Source organism: Lonchura striata, chromosome 15 (assembly GCF_046129695.1).
Source record: "Lonchura striata isolate bLonStr1 chromosome 15, bLonStr1.mat, whole genome shotgun sequence".
NCBI lineage: Eukaryota > Metazoa > Chordata > Aves > Passeriformes > Estrildidae > Lonchura > Lonchura striata.
In genome coordinates, this window is record NC_134617.1 from 16,506,300 (window position 1) to 16,523,668 (window position 17,369).

Sequence of the window (17,369 nt, forward strand, 5' to 3'; positions counted from 1 at the left end):
ACCTTTGGACTGGGAGCTTTACTGCCTCTTTTATTCTCTCTCCATAAGCTGGCAGTGCAGATGTCCCTGGAGCAGCACAGCGTTCCCTGTGAGGGGAGCCCGGCGTGTGGTGCTGTGGTTCCAGCAGCGCGCGGGGTCCCGCGGCAGTGCAGGCAGTCACAGGAAAGCTGTTTCATAACCTCTGCTGGGATTCCTGAGATGTTCAGAGACAGGTTCTCCACTTAGTCAACGTTTTATAAAGATTTAAGGCTGAGGAGCTCTTTGAAGCACTGATGCAGCTTGTTCTGCCATGACAAGGTGGAGATGAACACTGGCGTGAACTTCCATTCCCAAGGAAAATGCTCTTTTGCACGGATCACAAGCTGTGGCTCTGCTGCTGATTGAAGAGACCAGAGGAATCTCAGATCCAGGCACTCAGTGCCACATCAAAGCCTTCCTGTCTGAAGCTGAGGTGCTGGAGAGCTCCAGCTCCATGTCCTTCGTGTTTGGGCAGTAGAAGGAGAGAAGGTCCCTGAACCAGGAGTTGCTTAGGGGATCAAAGCTCTGCTTAGCAGAGGCTGACAAGGCAAAAAGCCAGGATGGCAGCAGGAAGGACACAAACCCTGCGGAAGATCTGGGCCATCTGACAGCAGACCTCCAGAGGGGCTTGGGAGACCTTCTGCTCTGCTGGAGGAGTGGGGCCAGCATCTCCCCCCGAGCAGGCAGACCTGCATTCCTGGGCTTGACTGGAGCCATTCTGTTGAGCCTGAGGGATTGTTTAATTAGAAAGAATGCTGCACCATCACATTTCAACTGTTTTCTCCATACATTGCTGCAAGTAACATCTAAAATAGCTCTAAAAGGCAACAAACCATTCCCCAAAGCAGAGGTGGCAGATGAAGAACAGAAGAGGGAAGGAATTATGTTCTCTTTCAGCTTTCTGTGTCTGCGCATTTGTTTCTGCACTTGCAGCCCCTGGGGCTTGTTTTAATTTAAATTTCCTTAGGAAAATCTCTGTTGAAGGAGTGCTGCCTGTGGTGGCTGGCTGTTCTGCTTTGGCTTTGTCCTGGGGAAGCTTTGATGGCTGGGGGGCAAGAGTTGCTTTTCAGTCTTGGTGGAAAATGCTGGGATACAGGAATGGATACCACCATGAAAATCACTTCTGGATGGTGAGACTGATGGTCTCTCAGCTCTCCCTTTGTGCTCATTCCTGTCCCAGGGCTTATTTAATTGCTTAACAAAGGCATCTTCTGCAACCAGTGAGAAAGAACCAGTGCAGGGAGGGAAAAAGCAAACTTGCATCAAGCCTTTCATCCAAGCACAGGGAGCTGTTGCTGCTGGCTTCAGTGTTTGTTACTGTGGTTTCCATTGGGAATGGAGCAGCTGAGCCCCAGCGTGGGGATTGATGTGTCCAGATTGATGCAGGGACTGGGGACAAAGCGAGGACTGGTCCTGAGGGAACCTGTGTAGCAGCATGTTGTGTTCATCCCCAGAAAGCTCCTTATTCCCCTTCAGGGGTGGGTTTGAGATTGGCCTGTTAGCGTTTATTCCAGGTTTTGCTGCCAGTCTGGCAGCTCCTGACTGGGCTTGACCCATGAGGTGGATCCCAGTGGCTTCTGTCTTTTCAACTGGGAGCCTGCCACAAAACTGAAAGCATGTGGGAGCTGAGCCAGAGCTGGACATCCAGCCAAGCATCCCATGCAATCAGTCCACAAGCTGCTGTGCCATGCCATTCCTGACCACATTTCCAGAGCAGCAGGCGAGCCCCATGTTTGCTGCCCATGTGCCATCCTGCTCCCTGCTGCTCCCTGTCCCCTGGGTTGTCACGGGAGTCAGAGCTTTCACCACTGACTGGTGCTCTGTGGAGAGGTGAGAAAATGCATTTTTCATAAAGCTCACAGCTCATGGTTCCTGGCAGATCGACAGGGTGGCTGGAGGAGTCCTTGGTGTGCCCACTGTTGGGGCACCTCTGTTCCAGGTGCCCTGCAGGGAGTGGCAGGGCGTTCCTTGGCTTGGCAGTCCCCATGGGGAATCTCCAGGCTGAGCTGGGGCTGGCACAGAGGGTCCTGGCTGGGACAGGCTGAGATTCAGCCAGGGGCAGGGATGGTTGTGTTGGGCAGGAGGTGTGGTGTGGGTGCTGCTGTGGGAGTCGTGTGCTGGATCCATCACCACTGGATTTCTGTAACACTGAGCAGGAATTTTTCATGGTTTCTTAACCTCTTAATTGAGTTTCTTTATAGGGAAGCTGGCATCTGACAGGAGAAGGAGGTTTTTATTCCCTATGAGAACCACGGGTGAACAGCAGGAGCCTGGAAAATACAAAAAGCTGTTTCCAGAGAGGCTGGGAATAAGCCAGTTAAAACTCTGGCAATTCGTGGGCCCAGCTGCGGTGGGACATCAGGATTCTCTGGGACCTTGCACACTTTCTTTCCTGTTAGATTCTCCAAACTTGGGAAAGCAGAGGGGATAAAACCACACAGAATGCTGGGAGATTCCTGGGATAGTGTGAGGCAAGGTGTCACCTTGCAAACAGGAACTGATGGAAAGGATAGATCTGAATGAGGGGAGAAAACATCCCTTATTGTATGTGCATGGGAAATTGCAGCAAAGAGTGGGAGAAGGGAATAGGTACAGGCAGGATGAGAGGTGTTTAGAGCTGGGAGTTGGGGTGATGGGGAGGTGAGGAGGAAGGGAAAAGCTGTTTCATGTGATTGAGGTCAGGCAATGTGACAGCTTTCAGAAAGATGTTTGTCCTGAAGGTCCCTGTGCATCTCTCATCTCCAGGCAAGTCTTAAAGTCCTAAATTGGAGCAAATCAGCACCAGCACTCTGGTGTAGGCCCAGAGGTCCCTGCCAACCCCAGAGCTGTGAGGAGCGAGAGCGTCATGTGGTGTGCAGGCAGTGCAGAGCCCTGCGAGAGCAGCTGCCAGAAATTCAGATAGATGCACTGCTTATAAATAATAAATGATAAATTCAGCCTCTGATCTCTGAGGCACGCTCTGCTTCTGCACACTCCATGCTGACAGAGAAGATCCCCCATCCTGGACTCAGCAGTCTCTCTCTGGCGTGGAGAGTCTGAGGGATGCTGGGGAGGCAGCTGGTGGAATTGGGGTCGTGCTGAGCCATGGTGGAGCGTGGCCCCTTCTGCCAGCAGCACTAATGAGGGTGGCCCCTGTGCCACGGCTGCTAACGAGCAGTGGGGAGGGTAGGGCAGTCTTGCTCAGGCTTCAAACCACCCCAGCTCAAAGCTGTGCTCCTGCCCTCTGGAGAGCAGCATTTTGTGTGAATGCAGCTTGCTGAACGAATTAATTAAGTTCATTTAAATGATAGACTAAATGATGCTCAGTGTTAAACTGTGCAAGCTGTATAAACAGCAGGGTCGGGGGTGCTGTGGCCGGGTAGAAGGGGCGGTTCTGGCTTTGTCCAGGTGATGCACAACAACTCCCTCCCCTGCTCTTGGGGGAGCTGTGGCAGTGCTGGTGAAGCTGCTGGTGCCAAGAGCTGCCCCCGCCGTGCCCGGGCACTGCTGGGCTGTCTCCTGCTGCTGGGCACGTCCCTGTTCTGCTCCTGGCACCTGGCGGTGCTGCCAGAGATGTGTTGGGTGGCATCGTGGCCAAGCTGCTGCTCCAGGGGCTGATGTGAGCTGATGGCTGCACAGGTAGCCTGGAGGGGTTATTAATATTTATTGTTATTATTTGTTAGCAGCGGTTACAAAGGTTGTATGAGTGCTCGGTAGATGCCAAAGCTCTGTAAACATGTGTTTGTGCCATGGTTATCCTGCCCCTCCCGCCTTGTGCCGTGTCACAATTCCCTCCTGTGGGCTGGTTCCAGTTTGGAAGAGGGCCTCAGCTGCAGGTGGGAGCAGGTCCTGCTGCTGTGCTCAGGCTGGGCCCAGCCAGCCTGGCTTATTCCTGCCAACCCCAAAGTGTGGCTTCCTTGCTGTGTGGGTTCCCTGTAGGCAGCAAGAAGGTGTTCCCACAACTTTTCCCTTTGTGTAGGAGTGTTTTTAACACGCCAGAGCAGAGTCCTAGTAGGAGTAAATGATGAGGAGCAAGCAAGAAGAATAAATGTTTTTTTTAAAGCAATTTCATAAGTGACATGAATGGAATGGTCTGTATGGCAGCTACACCCTCTCCACTGAGATCCTGGAGGTGTGAGGAGGCTTGGAAACAACTGCTGCTCCCTGGGCTGTCCTACGGTCCTGGGCTTTGTGCCCAGGAGGGACCCTCTGGAAGGGCTTGGGGCTCTCACTGTAGTGGGGCTGGGGACACCCACTGGAGGCACTGGGGTGCTTTCCTGAGGACAGGATGCCTGGAGCAGAGTTTCTGAGATCATCCCAGGCATTCACCTCAGTTGATGGTGTGTCCAGGTTGTCCTTCTTGAAAGCACAGGATTGTGCAGACCTAACTAGTGACTGAGGAAAGGCATAAGTCTGTGGCCTCCCAATAATCCTCTGTGGTCTCCCAGTAATCCTCTCTTTGCCCACCAGCTGTTTCCTGTCCTAGACACGGGCTGAATTTCAGCTCTCAACCTCCTCTTTCACCTCTTGGTGTAGCTGTACAGTCATCAAGCAGGAGGGACAGCTGGCCACAGGGTACTCCCAAGGTGTCTGTGGCATACCAGCAAACATGAGTGCTCCTCACAGACCTGGGGACCCTCTTGCTCAGAGGAGGAAAGTTGCAGGTCAGGTCAGCTACATTTCCTTCTCTTTCTCCGTGGCACTGCACATCACTCAGCCTGTCACAGTGGGCTCGGCGTGGGTGCCACCCGTTAGGAGGACATTGTGTGTGAAGGGGATCTTGGCTCGCTGTGAGTGCCCTCTGTGTCCTGAGAGCCTCTCCAATCCCACAGCGCTGCTGGCTGGAGATCATTCCCTGAGCTGCTGTTGCCCAGGAAACTTCTCCTTCAGCCGCAGAGGCTGCGAGTGCGGGCAGGTCTTTGTGCCGTGGTTCAGCTGGAGTGCCTGGGCCGTGTTCCTGAGGGCTCCCATCTCTGCCCTGCCCTCAGCAAGGCAGCTCTGTCGGTGCTTTGTGCTGGGAGGCACATGATGTGCTGCTGGTGCTCCCCTTGCCATCTCAGTGAGGCTGCTGGACAGAAACCTGGCCGGAATTTGTTCATCTGCAGGCAGTTTTGCATGACTGTAATACCAATCCTGCTCCCTCAGGTCATCCCTAGGTGAAAACAAGGATTAGCTTCTTGCTATTGTTTATTCTCAGAGATAATTGGTATTTTTGTATCAGCACTGGGGTGGCAGCAGGACCAGTGCCTGTCCCTTGTGCTGGCACTGTTGAGGGACCTCAAATCTTGTGTCCAGTTCTGAGCTCTCATGGCAAGAAAACATGGAGGGGCTGGAGCGTGTCTGGGAAGGGAACAGAGCTGGGAAGTGACTGGACAGTGCTGTAAGGAGCAGCTGGGAAAGGGGCTCAGCCTGGAGATGAGGAGGCTCAGGGGGAACCTTCTCCAGGAGGCTGGAGCCAGGTTGGAGTCGGGCTGTGCTCCCAGGGAACAAGGGACAAGACAAGAGGAAATGGCCTACAAGCTCTGCCAGGGCAGGCTCAGGGTGGACATCAGCAGGACTTTCCCCATGGAAAGGGTGGTCAGCCCTTGGGAGGGGCTACCCAGGGAGGTTTGGAGTCCCCATCCCTGGAGGTGTCCTGGATAGGACTGGAGGTGGCACTGAGTGCTCTGGGCTGGGGACAAGATGGGCATGGGACACAGCTTGACCTTGATGGTCTTGGAAGTCTCTTCCAACCTCAGTGATTCTGGAATTCGGCTTCCAGCTGGCTGCAAAGCCAGAGGCTGATGTTGGGGCTGCGGAGCTCTGGGATGTCTGTGTTCTCTCCTGGAGAGAGCTCAGATGAGGCTCCCGCAGATTTGTTGGAGTGGCACAGGACGGGCAGCGTGGGTTCGGTGCCGGGATGTGAGAGCCAGCAGCAGGAGGCATTACTGAAATGTGCTCCTCTCGCTGGCTTCCTTGGAGCTGTCACTGGGACTGTGGGAGCTGCATAGCTCCCTGTGCACAGCTCTGCCCTTAGTTGTGCCCCCTGCTAATGGGGGGCACAACTCTGGGCTGCTGCTTCTGCTGCTGCTGGCACAGACAGGGATTTCTGGAGCTGTGGAGCAGAACCTTGCAGCCAGCAACATCTCCTCCTCTGACAGGAGGCTTACTGCCAGCAGTGGAAACTTCTCGGAGACTGACCCTTTGCTCTTTCCCTAGTATCTGATTTTGTTTGACAAAAAAGGATTGTTAAGGAAAAAATCAGCCCCTCCACTCTGCACAAAGGGAATTTGTGGCCTTCCTAGTTCAGCCTGGCTGCTGTACGTGCTGGATCCCCAAAGATACCCTCAAATCCTAGCAAACATTCCCTGTGCAGATGGGGTCACCATGACCACCCTTCTTCTTCACAGGCTGCAAGGGTTGTTTCTGGACATCCGTTGTGTCCACAGAGCACTCAGTGTGGAAATCCTCTCCTGCCCTCTGTAAGGAGATGTCAGCCTGTGCAGGCTGCTCTCCAGGAGCTCCAGAGACCCCTGTTGCACATGTTGGCTCCTCCTGCCTACCTGGGACCGAAGCAAAGTGCTAATTGTTGTGCAGATGTCATCTGCCAGGCAGGCAGGAGGCTGGAGGCTTGAAAGAGGCTGTGCTGTCATTTACTAGCAGCCTCCTCGGTACACGTGAGCTCTATTTTTATTGGGAGTGTGCGTTTGCTTTCAGCCACTGCTTTGTTGAATTTTTCTTTTTTTTTTTTTTTTTTTTTTTTTTCCTTCTTTTATTTCCAGGCTTGCAGATAAAGTTTGAGGGATACATCTATTTTTCATTATTCCAGTTTTGCTGCTTGTTTTATAACTGAAAAAAAAAAAACCTCAGCCAAGCCCAAAAACCTGCTTCCTGTGTAAAAAGCAGCAGTTCATTCTGAGATGAGAAGGAATTGTGTGTTGTGGTCACACTGGACTGAGGTCATGACTGTGGGACTGTCCAGAAGGGCACAAGGATCAAGATCTTTTGGGAGCAGAGGGAGTTTGAGGCTGTGCATTGTGCTCTGGGTGTGCCAGCTCAGGAGCCTGGGTGTTGGTTGTAACTTGGTTTTGCTTGGCCCTGTCCCAGGAGAGAAATGGAGGCTCTGGCCACCAGTTGGCTTATGAAAATAGGGTGTTTTACTTCTACTCCAGCTGTGGTTTAATAAGGGCTTGTGGGTCCTTGAGGTGGTTCTTTGACCCTTTAGAAAAGAAGAGGCACTGAAGGATGAAAGGGGAGGTGATGCTTTCCTGCACTGTGAGTTAAGCAGGGGAACTCATTGCTCAGGGATGCTGTGGGTGTCAGAAATCCAGATCTGTTCCAAAACCAATTAATGAGAAAAAGGCAGTTGATGTGGTAGAGGTGGCTCAGAGGTAGAGGCTGCTGTTCAGGAAGACCCTGCTCAGGTGTTTCTGGAAGATGCAGAAGTAGATCAGGTGCACTGTTACCTCTGCTCCCTGCTCCTGTCCACCATGACCAGTGGGGTTTAGGGGGTTGCTTTTTCTTTTTCTGGCAAAAACCAAGCAGGGAGAGGAAGAAGTAGCAAAGTGGAGTGGAGAGAAAAGGTACCAGTGAAAGCGTGGAAGGAGAGGAGGCTTCTCTCCATGTCCCTGAAGGCTTTTGGGGGCAGAGGCTCTTTGGTGGCAGGAGCTGGTGTTGGGTGCTGCTGTGAGCAGGTTTTCTGCTTTGTTGGTTGCTTCAGGGAAGGAGAACTCTGCTATCTGATGTGCCATCCTGATGGACAGCAAAGCAAGATATTTCAGACTGCGTGTAGGGGAGGAACTTCTTTAAAACCTGGATAGGAGTAGGAGCAGACTTGATGGAGGGATGAGTAATGAAGGAGTGTTTGAACGGAACTAATCAGTCCTATCTTCTTTCAAAAGACCTCATTTAGTTTAATTTAGCAGCGTGTAAATTTAGAGCCAATCAAAGGAAATACTTGTGCAGCCTGTGTGCTGGCAGGCTGCTGCACTCCCCAGCCCAGCAGCGAGCTGGGGGCTGTAGGTGGATCCCGAGCCTTGTGTGAGGCACTAGGGGCACACGTGTGTGTGCTGACACGCAGGGTGGGCACAGCTCTGTGCCCGGGCACTGGCACCTGTGACAGCAGAACCCCTCATCCTCCCCTCTTCTGTTCAGCAGGAGCTCTGTGGTCCATCAGGGTGGCTCTGTGCCATGGCTCTCCTCCCTGGTCCCCCTTGAGCTCCTGGCCCCATGGCTGGGCTGAGCCTCTGCTCTAAGCAGCAGGGAAAGCCTTGTGCTGTAGGAACCACCAAGTAAACCTTGCTGACCTCTGCAAAATGTTGTTTTCCCCAAGAAAAACCTACATATGGATTAGATGAACCCTTGATCCTTGGACAGCTGGTCGTTTTGTTTAATTTGAATTAATGCAGCTACTTCTGTGCTTAAAATGAGGCACAGGCATAAAAAGCCTTCATGGGATTGCACTGTTTTTTATTTTTCCCTGTAGTTGTCATCCATTGCACTGACACAGTCATTTTAAACAAGTCTTGCAGGTCTGCACATATTTCCCAGGAAAGATATTATCCCCTGTGGGGTCAGTATAAGTTGCTTGGCATTACCTGTCACAAACCCCATTAGCAGTGAGCCCCCCAAGAGCTCTGTGTGCTCACACCTCGAGGTGTTGTGCTTCCTGTTATGTCACACCCCTGATCCACGCTGCGTTGCAAAGTGTTGTGTAAAGAGTCCTGAAACCTGCGAAAATGAAAAAAAAAAAAACACCGTGGGGCTTGTTTTCCTTTTCATTTCAGGCTGGTGGCAATGTCTCCTTGGGCCGGGCTCCTCTCCACCACTGCCAGAGTCAGCCTGCTGCTGCTGCTGGGGTCTGTGCTCTTCTCCTGCTCCAGCCTGGGCCACAGAGTGCCTGTAAGTTTTGGCTGCTCCAGCTTGATTTCAGACTGATAAAACATGGATGCTTTTTGCCTTTAAGGAAATGCCCATTATTCTTTAGGAAACCTCTTTCTCCTGTTTGAATTATGAAAACAAACTAGAAAGGGTTCTACTGATTTCTACATAAAAGAAGAATCGCTTGGATGGTGCTGCCCATTTTTGCTGGAAATGCTAATGAAAATGGGGTATTGCAAAGCAAGCATGGCCAGGCAGTGACAGCATCACTTAAATGAACCAAGTCACATCCTTTTATCCTTACTGAGCATTTAAACCCCAGCACTTTCCCTGAGCAGAGCTGGTAAACATCAGCTGTCTCCATTATGTGTTTGAACAGATCCAGCACTGGGAGGCCTGGTGGTAAATTTACAATAGCCTGTATCACTAACTCCCTCCTGGATAATCACAGAGCTGTGGAAATCAGCTAAGTAATAACTGCTCCACTCACTCCATTTTAGTCCTGTTGAGTCTTGGCTCAATGTTAACATTGATTTTCATCTGCAGAACCTGGGCTTTTATGGCTGTGATTGTTCCTGAGCTTTAAGCGTTTGTTATAATTTGAACAATCCCAAGCTTGTGATGCACTCAGCAAAAGCAGGAGTTAAGATCCGGTTTCTTGTGCATATCTGAAATTGCAGTCCTTTTCCACAGCTGAAATAAAAACATTCTATAGGTTTGTCAGCCATCTCTGTGTGTTACCACAATCACGGAATTGTGGAATTGTCTGGGTTGGGAGAGACCTTTGTGATCATTGAGTACAACTTTTAACCCAGCTCTGCCAAGGCCACCACCAACCCACGTCCCCAAGTGCCACATCCACACTGTCATTGCTACTGTGTGTGTGTTTTGCTCAGGTTGACATTTCTGTTGCTCAGAAAGACAAGGCTGGAAATGGATATTTATATGCAGAGCATCCAAATTCTGACAGAGAATGTGCATGCATTTTTTCCCAAAGAGTGGAAGAACTGAAGGCAGAATGTGTCCCAGAATTTCCAGTTAACCTCTGAATTTACTCTACATTTTTCCCTGTGAAAACATCCTAAGGATTAAGATCCAAACACTTTGTGAAGTGAGCTGTAACTCTATCCTAATTGCAAACAATTAGGACTAATCATTCCCTGTAGGGTGGTTATCTCAAATTCTTCAGTAGTGACTGAATTGGTGATCTCAGAAGCTGAAAATATTCCCTTCAGCAGACACTGAGCTGTGGGGATGATGAGCCTAGACCAGTTAATCTGTTCCTGTTGGAACCAGAACAGCCCAGACCCAGGAGTCAATGCCTGGTGTGAGAGCAGAGGTCATTTCTGTGCACTCTGCAGAGTTTTCTGTGACTCCCACCAGCTCCCTAGGGAGGTTTTCCATTGAACACCAAGGTTTCTTTCACAGCAAGGATTTTTCCCCTGCTGTTCTCCCCTGTTCTTCCCTTGGTGTAATGTTGAGCTGCTCATGCTGGCTGCTGTCCCACACCTCTGCCAGCCTCATGCTGCACTTGCCATGGAGGTGGTGATTAAATCCCTGCCTCATTGTTTTAAAAGACTTTGAGAATACTGGGAGCGGGTGGAGAAGAGGATCCTCACATTTGTATCACATGGGCAACTCGGTGTGTTTTTTTCCCGTGTCCTATTTTGGAAACAGCTGAACTATTTTAGCTGAAATCTTCTCCAAGCCTGAAATAAATGCATTTAAGAAAAAAAAAAAAAAACAACAAAAACCAACACAACCAAAAAACCACAAAACCCAAAAAAAACCCCAAACCAACCAACAAGCCTTGAGGCATTCCACTCCCGTGGAAAATTTCAGCTGAAAAAGTTAAAAGTTTGACATATTTTTAGGCAGGGGAAAATGGGGTCTTACACTGTTACACAACCCTAATAATATCCAGGACTCCTGCCTCTGACTGAAATACAGGTGAGGCTCTGTGAGAGCTGGTTTGAAACCTGCAACCTGCTCTAGAATAGGAAATAAGCTGCGTTGCTTTGTTCAGCACAAATGTCATGCTAGTTATGCATGTTTAACCTTTAATATACTTTAAATCTAAATTTAACCATGTGGAAAAAATCTCGGATGTCAAAAAAAAAAAAAATCTGCTGGCGAGGGAAAAAATTTTGTATTCTCAGCCAGCACTAAATTACCCAGATGCAATTGCTAATGAGCTGAATCTCTTCTCTCCAAAAGGAGTTTGCCCTTACAAAAATAGAAGAGAGCGACATGAAAGATGACAGTGGGAAGGAGCCGGGGACAGAGGATGACGCTGATCCCGAAGACCTGGAAGTGTTTTACCCCACGGATCAGTGGCAAACCCTGCGTCCAGGTAACTGCTGCTGGCTAATTATAGCATGCCTCTGGAGGCCACCTGCCAGCTCTGACAGGAGCCTTGCAGACGCTCCAAGAGCTGCTTGTTCCCATGACAATGTGTGCTTTTGCTGGTGTTCACATAAAGAGAAGGACGTGGTGACCCAGTGCAGGGACTGGAGGCCGTGGGCAAAGCATCCAAGGAGGTCACTGGAGCAGGAGGAGTGGGCTGCCAGCCCCCTTGTGGGGTGGGGCTGCCTCTGTCCCTGGCTCCGCAGCTGTTGGAATCTGAGGTATTGATGATCCTGAGATTGTAGAAAGTCTCTGTCTGTCAGCCCCCTGCCAAAGCAGAAGCCATAATTGGTCTGTGCTGGTTCCAAGGTTGTTTATTCTGTTTATCTCTCACATGTTCTGCTGCCCTGCCCAGCTCTGTCCTGCAGGGCAGCGTGTGGGGCTCTGCCCTCAGTGGGATGTGACAAACATTAAATACCAGAAACTCCCTGGGCTGGATTTACAAGAACGTGCTAATATCTGTCACCTACATTGGACAGTGTGTCCCCAGCCTGAACCAACAGAAAAATGCCAACACCACAGTGAGACATGGAGGGCATGAAGAAGGAGAAAAAGGACAAGGCACACCCAATTTCCTCCATCTTGTCCCCTTTTGACCCCCAATCTAGAATCCTAAAATTTTACTTTTGCACCCGTGCCACACTTAATTATTACTCATATCAAACCCTCAGAGCTTGTAATTGATCCTGTAAGATTGAAAACTCTTTTCCATGGACAGAGATCACAGCCAGTGTCTCTGGGGGCTCTGTCCAGGGGGGTTCCTGACCCCCTGCCAGGGTCCCAGACCTTCCAGGGCAGCCAGAGGGAAGCCCTGGATTCCCACAACAGCTTGCTCTCTCTTCATTTGTCAGGGGCCAGGTTTTATAACATTTGCTGGCACGTGGATTCCCAGGTCTGTTGTGCTCCGGTGTGGAGTTGCTCAGTGGCAAACTGATTAGGAGCTGTCACTGGAGCACTGCACAGCTTTTTAACAATGGGTTTTCTGTTCCTTGGCTATTTGAAAGTTAGCTTTTATTTCCATCTGTGCAAACCACAAAAAGCCTCTTCCCATTCTTTGGGTTGGTGTCTTTCTTTAGACAAGCCTGGACTCTGTGGTGTGAGGAGCCCAGCAGAGCAGCTTGGCCTCCATGTGTCGGGAAGGCTCTGGAGGGGCCAAACCCATTCAAACACACACAGATGCACGTGTGCATACATATTTCAACAATTAGCCTGTCTCTGGGGTCCTGAACGAGCTGTTTAATCCACTTGTGCTTTGGTGTCCTCATGTATATGCAGGTGTAATACCTTCTCACCTCACAAGGGTGAACTAAGTAGTAATTAATTTTTATAAAGTGCTCTGAATTTAAGAGCTTTATCCTATGCTCAGTATTATCATTGAGTGAATAAGTATGGGTTCCATTTGTCTTGAAATTTCTGCCAGATATAGCAGAATGACTTTTCCAAATGTAAATCTTTGTATAACATAAATGGCTACAAAAGCCCCTGTGTTCCACAGAGCTGCAGTATATACTTATATTCCATTTCTGTACCATTATGTATGGAAGGCGTGTGGTGTCCCTGCTCATTATTCAGCCTGGCAGATCCCCACCAGCTTTGTTGGAGCAGAACATGTACATACTTGCAATCATTAGAAACCTCATTGCAGGGTTTGTTCACAAGCACCTTCTCCACTGCTCGGGTGCCTTATTCTGCTTCATTTTGGTAGTTATTCCATGTTGGGCACATGCAGTGAAGGGCTTGTGGAAGTGGGGAGCTTGTCAGTATTCACAGAGGAGAGTAATTTTGGTTACTCTTGTAAAGACTTAAATGATGTGCTGCCTCATGCTCTGACTGCTACAGATCCCAGCACTGGGGACATGGCACAAAGAGGAGCCTGCCTCGGTCTCCTGCTGCCAGCCTGGGTTTCTGTCTCCTGGGGGTTCCTCGAGTGAAATCGCTGTGGGGACTGGCACTCCCACCTCCAGCACGTGCTAGCCAAGGCTGGGGACCCTGCTGCCAGCACGAGCCCATCCCTGTTCCCTCTGGCCCACCCTTTCCCAGTGCGAGCACAGCTCTGGCTGGGCACGGAGCTGACCTGGCACGGGGGGAGCTGCTGCTGTGGCTGCTCAGGGATGCAGCTTTTGGTCCTGCAGCAGAGCCATGCACCTTGGCAGCGTGTCTCATCCACTGCTTCTGCGTCTTGCCATGTTTTCCATGTGGTTGCACTCACTGGCAGCTGAGCAAAGCCTGGCTGGGCTGGGCTCAGTTTGCTTTCTGCTGCCCATCTCTCCAGGACACTCCCATGTCCCTCTCCCATTGTATCCCTGCGGCAAACTAGGCCAGTCTCCCTGGGGGAAGCAAATGTTTGAATTTAGAATCTGGATCTACAGTTCTGAACACTGGGAGGGAGCTTGGAGCTGCGCTTCGCCCATCTCGCTCCTGTTTCAACTTGTTCCTGTTCTGAGCTCACGCAGGATTTTTGTGCTTCTCTACAATGGTGCAGCAGCTCATCTTTTATAGATGTATTCCCAGTTTTCCTCTGCTGAGTTTCCAGTTCCCTGTTGCTAATTGCATCAATCCATATTTCCACCGGGACTGCAGCAGTGTCATCAACCTGTAACCTGTCAAATCCACCCCAAATTTGATTGTTATTGTGTCTGTAACGCTTTGGGCGCTTGTTCCTCGCTGTCTACAGTGTGAGCTGGATTTTGATCAAGTGCTTCCTTGCACTTTGAGCACACTTCAAGCTGCTGGAGGTAGCTGGATGCAAACACAGAGAGACAGTTGCCCTAAGAGCTGTGCTGCCTGTAATCTGGAAGCATGATCAGCTGTCTCTTCTGCCAGGCAGCCGGAGCTGACGGCTCTGGAAAGGTTGGTGAAACTTCCCAAAGCCCTTTAACACTTCGTTAGGCATTGCTTCTTTCTCCTTGGCACTAAATAATGCACCAGGTGCAGGGCTTAGACTGAAAGGAGATGTGTGCCTCAGAGAGGCTTCCAGCACCTCTGTTATTGGACTTTTGGGCATCATCTGTGGGACTTTTCCTTCTGTCCATGGCTGGAGTCCACAGGAACCTGGAGGTTTTTTGGGGTTTAGTGAGTGGGATTGCTGTGTCCTCTGAATGAAGGCTCACACCCCTGCTCAGACTCCTCATGGTCAGGTAACAGAGTCTGTTTGGAGCTGTGCTTCCTCTGCTGTCTTTTTTTGTTCAGAATACACTTTCTCCAGGTGATAGTACCCTTGGGAGCTGGAACATCATTTTACTTTTGTTATTTGGGCACCAAATTTCCCAATATTTTGTTTAGCATTCCTGATGATGATTGGAAGTTGGATTGCTCTGACCATCTTGTTGTATCACTGAACAACAGATTTTCCACCCAGCATTAGGGTGGGAAATTTTCCACCCAGCAGTGGCTCCTCTGGGAAGACCTTGCTGTGAAGATTCAGAAAAAGGATGTAAGAGGCAGGGGTTTAATTGGGAAAGGAAAAGGATGTTAATCACCCCCCCAGCAGTGATATGGGGAGAGCTGAGGCTACACAGGGCCTCTGCTCTGCCCATCCCTGTGGCAGCAGCACTTTGCTGCCACATAATGTGGCAGAAACCCTCTGGCAGGTTTTCCAGCTGACAGTTGGGAGTTAATGAGTCCATTTTCCAATCCAGATGGACAAGTGAGAATCTCCTCTGCCCAATATCAAAATATTTACAGATTGCTCTGCAGACAGGCAGCAGTGGGGCAGGGAGGCTGCCTTTGCTGCAGAGCAGCTCCCTGAAGACTGGAGGGATGGAGCAGAGCCTGGCACTGTGACTGGAATGGTGCAGCGTGGATCTCTCTGGGGTTTGGATGGATGTCTCAGGGCAGAGCAGAGAGCTTAGCTGGCCTGCACTTTCGCTGTGGTTAAAGCTCTGCCTTGCAGAGCTGAACCTGCAGTGACTCCCCAGTGTTTGTGCTGCCCAGAGTAATTTTCTGAAGTGCCCGATTATTTCACAGTTAAAAACCAAGGAGCCATAGCTGCTGCTGCTGATCAGGCTGCCAGAGTGAAGCTGATGTGAACATGCTGTTGGTGCTGCTTCTGCAAAGATGAAACCACCTTATGTTCAGCAGGGAGCCAGTGATACATTGCTTGGCATTTAAATATCCATGGCTGCAGCTCTCACGGATCCTCAGGCTATCTTTGCTGCTCCTGCTTGTCACAGGTCTTCTCCCGTCTCATTTGCTGCTCAAACAAGGTTTTACACCTGTGGAAGCACAGTTCTCCAGGCAGCCACGTCGGGGAGGTGTTTTCAGAGGCTGCTTTGAAGGACTTGCTGTGGAAAGAACAGGATGAGGATGGGCAGAACTCGGTCCAGTTTCATTGGCAGTCTTGTCTTCCTGGAGATTTCGGTGGCCAAATGAGGCAGCCCTGCTTTAAGCTGAGAAGAGGTTCTTGAAGCAGGGGGAGGAAGGAGGCAGGAGGGATCTGTGCCAGGCCTGTCCCACAGCCCATAGTGGGGATGTGGTTGCTGCTGAGCGTCCTCACACAAGGTAGACCTTGCTCCTGCTGCTCGCTGGGATGTCCTGAGCTGCAGCAGCTCTTGCTAATTGCTTTGCTGAATTAATCACTGTCCAAACCATTGGCTTCTCGCTGACCCAGACCTAACTCAGACAGTGGTGGGCAGGTCTCTGATATATTTATGGCAGCATGGTCAAGAGAGGGCTGTGAAATACAGAGTGAAACCACCAGGGTATGCTCGTTTTTGCAAAGTTTGACTCGTCTAATCCAGGAAATAGGAGCCTCATCAGATCAGCATAGATTTGCATATAGAGGGAAGGCAAATGGAATTTTAAAAACCTCATCTATACTAGATGAAATGGTTCTTTTCTAGGTTTCTTTATAAAATTACTTGTTAGTGATATGCAGAGGGGAGAAATCTCAAATCTGGGGTTGTTATAATCTTGTCTGGCCAGCAACAGGAGAACTGGAGGATGATTCCAGCAGGTAGGAAAGGCCAGGCTGACTTGAGAGCAAATGTTCAGTGCTTGGAAGCTGAATTATGGTCTCTGGTAGCTCTGCCTCTGCTTGTTTTCAATCTGACCTCTTGCATAGGAGGCTTTTCATCTCCTAAATGTATCTTGTGCTTGTCTTTTTTATTGCCAGCTGCCTTCATGGGCTCCTCTCTCAGCTTCCTACCCTCGTGGACTTTTCTTTGCCTCTCATCTTCACATCACAGGATGCACAGTCCCTAAAACTGGCTTGTGCCTAATTCCAAGTCCTTGGCAGAAGTGCCAGGGCTGAAGCTTCAGATGCTGCTCCTGCCTTGTGTGTGGGGCAGTGCCAGGCAGCTGTGGCACACCAAGCACATTTTCCACGCCCTGGTCCTGGTCTGGGTAAGGGGGATGGTGGTGTTTCCCTCTCTGCTCTTGGTGGAAGGACAGGACTGGGGCTCAGGAGATGCTGGGACAGTGAGCAGAGGGGTTCCCAGCCCCCTGCTCCAGCAGGAGGATGTGTCTGAAGGCTGCCAGCTCTGGGCAGGGAGACACAGCACGAGTGTCCCACTCTGTGCTTGGTTTCAGCATTCTGTAATGAACTGGGAGCCAGTTTTTGCCCCCAAATGCAGGTAAAACTTATCTCATTTCTAGAAGTGGCAGTGTCCTGGCAGCATTGGTGTGGTGAGAAAAAGCCCTATATTGCTTTGCTCAGGTTTAGGAGTAAGGTGGGCTTGGGGTGGGTTTTTGGTGTGTCAGGTCAGTCTTGTTCCTTACTGGCTATGATGTTACTGGTTTCATTAAACAAACTGGTTACAAGACTTTTGCAGTGATGCTCCTTCTGCAAAAATCTAACTGTGCTTCTGAACTGCCAGAATAAAAGTCTGAGCTTCTCTAACATGCAGCCACAGGCTAGGGATGTGGGGCACTGCCAAAACAAGAGTGCAGTGCTGTGTTTTTGCGAGCCAAGCCATGACTCCTGCTAGTGGTTTGTGGAATTCTGAGCCTTCCAGGTGGTCTGGAGTGGTCATAAACCAGGGGATGAGGTGCTGAGAGTCAAGCAGTGGCTTTACTGCAACAGGAGGGGGTTAAGCTGCAGCTTTCAGAATAATTTCAAACTTCACTTCAATGATGCTCAGCCTGCTGGTGGTGTAATAGCAGTAGAC

The 17,369-nt window shown here is 50.3% G+C and overlaps 1 protein-coding gene across 4 annotated transcripts in view; it reads left to right on the forward strand.

The window, feature by feature from the left end:
- Positions 1 to 17,369, forward strand: part of SIL1 (SIL1 nucleotide exchange factor) — a 237,024-nt gene that overhangs the window by 12,984 nt on the left and 206,671 nt on the right. For all 4 annotated transcript variants that reach the window (XM_077786721.1, XM_077786720.1, XM_077786722.1 and 1 more), the window contains 2 exons: positions 8,763 to 8,877; positions 11,074 to 11,209. In XM_077786721.1, coding sequence (XP_077642847.1) covers positions 8,773 to 8,877; positions 11,074 to 11,209 — 241 coding nt within the window. In that variant the 5' untranslated portion in view covers positions 8,763 to 8,772. The remainder of the gene's footprint in view (positions 1 to 8,762; positions 8,878 to 11,073; positions 11,210 to 17,369) is intronic.